Here is a 6,427-nt window from a genome sequence, read left to right as displayed (position 1 = left end):
ATTTTTTTTTTTTTTTTTTTTTTTTTTTTTAATTTTAAAAAAAAAAAAAAAAAAATAAAATATAAAAAAAAAAATAAAAAAAAAAAAAAAAAAAAAAAAAAAAAAAAAAAAAAAAAAAAAAAAAACTAGATTGCTTTGCAAAATTAATCATTTGTTATTTTTTTTTAATACAAAAAAAAAATATACAAATAAAAAGGTAAATAAAAAAAATACGTGCAATGTGATATATGTATAAAATATATTTTTTATTTCTTTGGAAAAAAAAAAAAAAAAAAAATATAATTATTTTTAATTTCTTTTTTCATGAAAAAAATTTTATATTATTTTATTTTCATTTCTTTAGTATTGTAGAACAAGTAAAACAGTAAAAAAATTAGTATTTTCCTTGAAATAAAAATATCTTAGAATATATATTTTATAAGACTTCTTATTTCAAAATACCACATATATAGACAAACGTTTAATATTCATAAAATGAATTGTACAAATAAATAATAGTATAAAAAATATTTATAAGATAACATAAAGTTTTTTTATATTTCAAAAATATAATGCTTATAATGAGTATATATAAAAGTTCATATATTTATAATATTTAACTAAAAAAATAGTGAGTACCTAGTATTTTTATAACTTAAAAAAACATATATAAATCATTGTTATGTGCATAAAAATATATATATGTATATATAAATGTATGTGTATACCATATGTATCTACATTTATATATAATAATTAAGAATCTAATAATTTAAAACAATTTATTTTATTTTTATTACATGGTATTTTATAGTTTAATTTTTTTTTTTTTTTATATATATATATATATAAATATAAATATAAATATAAAAATAAAAATAAAAATAAAATAATATTTTTATTTCAAAAAAAAAAAAAAATATATTTATAGTATAAAATATTTTTTTATAACTTTATATTATTTATTTTCATGTTTAAGAAAAATGGATTCATATCTGTTTATATGAATGTTTTTTGTCAACAAACATTGAACTTGAAAATAAAAAAAATACATTCATATAACATGAAATATATTTAATATAAGTATATAGATATATATATCATAATATATATAATAAACATTTAAAAAAAAAAAAAAAAAAAACAGTATTAATTTAATGTAACTTTTCTTTTTTTTTTTATATATACAATACATTAAAGATCTGATTATTAGTTTTTTTTATTTATACAATACATTAAAAATCTGATTATTAGTTTTTTTTATTTATTATTTACACACACGTAGGTGTCTATATATATATATATATATATATAATACATTAAAAAGTGTATGTTGTAAAGATACATAGACATAATTCTTTTATATCTAATAAATGATATTTCATGAAGTATTCTTTGATTTTGATTTTTTTCCTTAATTTATTTTCCTATTTTCATATATTTTTATTAAAAAGTATATGTATATATATATATATAAATATATATATAGCACATTAAGATAATATATATATATATATATATATATATTTATTTATTTATTTATTTATTTATTTATTTATTACATTTTTCTTATTTCTATAAGTTTACTTGAGAAAAGTACGTAATACTACATATATATATGTTAGGCACTGCATACTCATATATATTATATATATTTTATTAGTATAAATATAATTTATTAAAAAAAAAAAAAAAAAAAGTAGTTTATTACATATGGTTCATAAAGTAGAAAAAGAAAAAAAAACTGAGGCCCAAGAAACACGAGTTGTTGCTAAAGAGCAAACGCATGCAAAAGAAGAGAACAATGAAAGTAATATTGCAGTTACAGAAGAAAATACCATTTCAAATAATGGCCAAGAAATTGCTATTTCAAAAAATGACCAAGAAAATGTTCCTTTGAAAAGTTCAGAAGAAAGACAGAATGCATCTAATGAAGAAGACAAGGAACTAAAGCAAATTCAAGAGTTTCATGATATAAGTAATGAGAATGAACATAACGAAAATAGAAGCTTCTCAACATCCACTCTTTCCAGTTTTTTCAAAGAATATGAGGAAAATTCTGTGGAACAACATTTTTTTTCGGAGAGCACTCATACAGAACATTCCATGGAAGATTCAAATAATGTAGAGACTATAGCGAATGCAGTTACAAATGATGTTTTAAGGTCTAACAGAAGTACAAGTTATTCTAAACAGAAAAACGAATTAACATCTGTAACTTGTTATGTATGTGGAGAAACTGTAGACTTAAATATCTGGAGTGATCATATATTTGCTCATAATTTGGATAGTAAAACTATGCGTGAAAAATATTTTTCTAATGAAAAAAGAAATAACGCAAATGTTGATTGCTGTAAAAAAGAATATAATTCGAATTGTGATGTTGATAGATATGAAAAAAAAGAAAACATAAATATCACGAATTCTTCTTTATCTAGTTCTTCTAATGGTGCATATGATAGTTTGAATGAATTATATAGGAATATTAATGATGAAAGGCAAAAGAACAAGATCGCACAGAAGCCTAAGGAGGACGATAACAACACGAATTTGAACATTAGTAACACTACTAATGATGATAACACAAAAGGTACTAATAGTTATGATAACGTCCGTGATAATTTCGAAAGGGAAAACATAGAACAAGGGAACATGTTTTATAACGGCAATTCTAAAATTGATACGTGCGGATACAATACTTCTCTAAGTAATGGAAATGAAACTACAGAAATAAAGGAATCTAGTAATGTTAATGAGAAGAGAAATTCTGAAGAAATTAATTTACCAGGTACTGAAAATTCCAAGGAAGACATGGAAATTAGTAAATCACCAAAAAATGAAGCAAATAATAATGATCATGATAATAAAGAAAAAGAAGAAAAAAGGGTGAACGCAAATAAAGAAAAAATAACACAACAATCAAGATATTATATTGATGATAATTCACCTATTAATTATTTCGGAATACCATTTAACAATAAGAACGTATTTACCATAAGAGATTATATGACATCCAATTTACATGACAGAAACACATCAAGGATATACGAAAGAAGCATAAGAATGAATAGAACTTCATATTATAACATACTTGAGAATTTTTATAAAAGTAGATTAGAACGTTTACAATACATTAGAAGGGAAATGTATATTGAATATGATAAGTTTATACGTGAAATACATGAAAAATATAGAAGAACAGGTGAATTTATATATAGACCTACCAACACAAATGGAAACTATTATACAGATACAGCTAATGCGAATATGGGAAATAATAATATGAATTCTGGAATATTAAATAATATAAACAATCATTCGTTTAATGCAAATAGAAAGAACAACATGATTTTAGAACAAAAACTATATGATAATAAAAGTACTGAGAGTTTTAAAAATATGAATCGTCATGAGGTACAAAGAATTAATAATAAAAACACTAACATGATTAGCATTAATTCAAGTAGTAACATCTCTAAGGATAAGAACAATAATGTTACTAATAGTCATAGTGATGACAAGAATAATAAACGCAATAATGATAACGTAAATATTTTTAATGGGAAAAGCATACCTGGTACAAAATTAAACCCTTGCAATAATGAAATTAATTCTGTAAATAATATAATGAGAATAAAACCAGAAGAATATAATAATAGAAATACAGAATTTAAATCTTTTAAGGTGCCAACAAATGTTAATGTTCCAATAGCACCATATGTTTCTTTAATGAAAAGGGATAACTTACGAGGTTTCCATTTGAATACTGACCAGAGTATCAATAAGTTATCGAAAAATGAACAAACCACTCAAACAAATATAAATAGAAACACTTCACGTATGGATAATCGCCTTGAAATATTAACTAATACAAATAATAATAATAATAATAATAATGATAATAGTAGTAGTATAAATAATAGTAGCAAAAATGAAGTTTCCCAGAAGAATGGCAAGGATAATGAAAATGAGAATGAAAATAAAAATGAAGATGAGGATAAAAATAAAAATGATGATCATAATAATAAGAAGGAGGATGACAATGATGATAACAATAATAACAACAACGGCAGCAACAACAGCAGCAACAACAGCAACAACAGCAACAATAACACCAACAATAACAGCAACAACAGCAACAACAGCAACAATAACACCAACAACACCAACAATAACAGCAACAACACCAACAATAACAGCAACAACACCAACAATAACAGCAACAACACCAACAATAACACCAACAACAGCAACAATAACACCAACAATAACACCAACAACACCAACAATAACACCAACAACACCAACAATAACACCAACAACACCAACAACAGCAACAATAACACCAACAACACCAACAATAACACCAACAATAGCAATAACAACAATAACAACAATAATAATAATAATAATACGAACAGAAACATTAGTAGTAATAATAATAGAAATAACAATAACATTTACGAATCTTATGGTAATAATATATTAGTGGGTAGAAATTATATAAGAAGTCCCAGTTATGATGAAATTAATTCTTTAATTCGCCATATGTATCGTGACAAGGGTCCAATACAAATTATTAGACACGGTCCATATTGTGATGATCAATATATTGTAATGAACCCACTTCAAACAAGAATGAGAAATGTTAATGTAGGTCATAATTCAAACGCTTATGATAATAATAGATATAGAACTTCTAATGGACAAAATTATTCAGGTGGAAATAACAATATAATTACTACTAGTAGTAGTAATAATAGAGATGGTAATGCCAACAGAGATGGTAATACCAACAGAGATGGTAATGCCAACAGAGATGGTAATGCCAACAGAGATGGTAATGCCAACAGAGATGGTAATACCAACAGAGATGGTAATACCAACAGAGATGGTAATGCCAACAGAGATGGTAATGCCAACAGAGATGGTAATGCCAACAGAGATGGTAATACCAACAAAGATGGTAATGCTAACAGAGATGGTAATGCTAACAGAGATGGTAATGCTAATAGAGATGGTAATACCAACAGAGATGGTAATGCTAACAGGGATGGTAATACCAACAGAGATGGTAATGCTAATAGAGATAGTGATACCAATAGAGATAGTGATACCAATAGAGATAGTGATACTAACGGAGATAGTGATACTTATGGAGATATAAATACTAATGTTATTATAAATTCTTCTGATAATGCTATGCCTGGAGTCGTTACACATCGAGTTGTAAGAAATGGAAATCAAGACACGATCGTTATTAGTGTACCATCTACTTCAAGATGTTATTTTGCCTTATCACTACAATCATACCGTCATGATAACCCTGAAAATTCAACACAAGGAAATATTAATTCAAACCAAAATAACGGTATGAATAATCCCTTGTTCTTTTTTAGAGAAGGACATAATTTTTCATGTGTTAATTATGATAAGGAAAAATCAGAACATTCTAATTTAAAAAAATGTTGTATTTGTTGTGAAAATTATCAGCATAATGATAATGTGATATTTTTACCATGTACACATAATTTTCATAAGGAATGTATTCTTAAATGGATAAGCAAAAATACCACGTGTCCACTTTGTAAAATAGATCTTCGAAATAGTTATAAGAAGTAAAAAAAAAAAAATTATACGAATTTTTTTATTTTCAGAATAATTTTTTTTTTTTTTTTTTTTCAGAAATAAATAATAAATTTCTAATCCTTCCATAAAATAAGTATTAATTTTTTTTATCATTAAGAAAATACATTTTATTATACATCGAAGTAACTATTTTTATTTTTTTAATCGCGTCAATTTATTTTATTTGACAATATATATAAATATATATATATATATATATATATATATACATATATATAGATTAAATATATAAATAGATAATTTTTTTTTTATTTTATTTTTATTTTTTTTATATAAATAAGATAGTAGTATTATTTAGTACATAATTATCATATCATTATTTCTAAGTATGATTATTATGTTATTATTTTCTACAGATAAATAATATGTTATTATTTTCTACAGATAAATAATATGTTATTATTTTGTACATATAAATAATATGTTATTATTTTGTACATATAAATAATATGTTATTATTTTGTACATATAAATAATACGTTATTATTTTCTACACATAAATAATAAGTTATTATTTTGTACATATAAATAATAAGTTATTATTTTGTACATATAAATAATAAGTTATTATTTTCTAGAAGTTTATTTTATTATTATTTTTTAGCATAATTATTTTATTATCATTTTATTATAATTAATTTTTTTTTTTTTTTTTTTTTTTTTTTTTTTTTGTTTAAATATTTATAAATTTTAAAAATATTTATAAAAATAAAAAAAAAAAAAAAAATTTTTTTTATTCAAAAAAAAAAAAATTTTTTTTTTTAATTTTTTTTTAAAAAAAAAAAAAAAAATAAAAAAA

The 6,427-nt window shown here is 22.4% G+C and overlaps 1 protein-coding gene across 1 annotated transcript; it reads left to right on the top strand.

The window, feature by feature from the left end:
• Nucleotides 1-1,692: 1,692 nt before the first annotated feature.
• Nucleotides 1,693-5,601, top strand: PRSY57_0314000 (zinc finger protein, putative; the record flags this gene model as incomplete). The annotated part of the gene is made up of 1 exon (XM_012905764.2): nucleotides 1,693-5,601. The coding sequence occupies one exon, from the start codon at nucleotides 1,693-1,695 to the stop codon at nucleotides 5,599-5,601; it is 3,909 nt and encodes a 1,302-aa protein (XP_012761218.2).
• Nucleotides 5,602-6,427: the final 826 nt, after the last annotated feature.

The sequence above is a fragment of the Plasmodium reichenowi genome, chromosome 3 (assembly GCF_001601855.1).
Source record: "Plasmodium reichenowi strain SY57 chromosome 3, whole genome shotgun sequence".
NCBI classification, from domain to species: Eukaryota; Apicomplexa; class Aconoidasida; order Haemosporida; family Plasmodiidae; genus Plasmodium; species Plasmodium reichenowi.
Note: the sequence above shows the minus strand (reverse complement) of the source record. Positions and strands in the feature narration are given on the sequence as shown.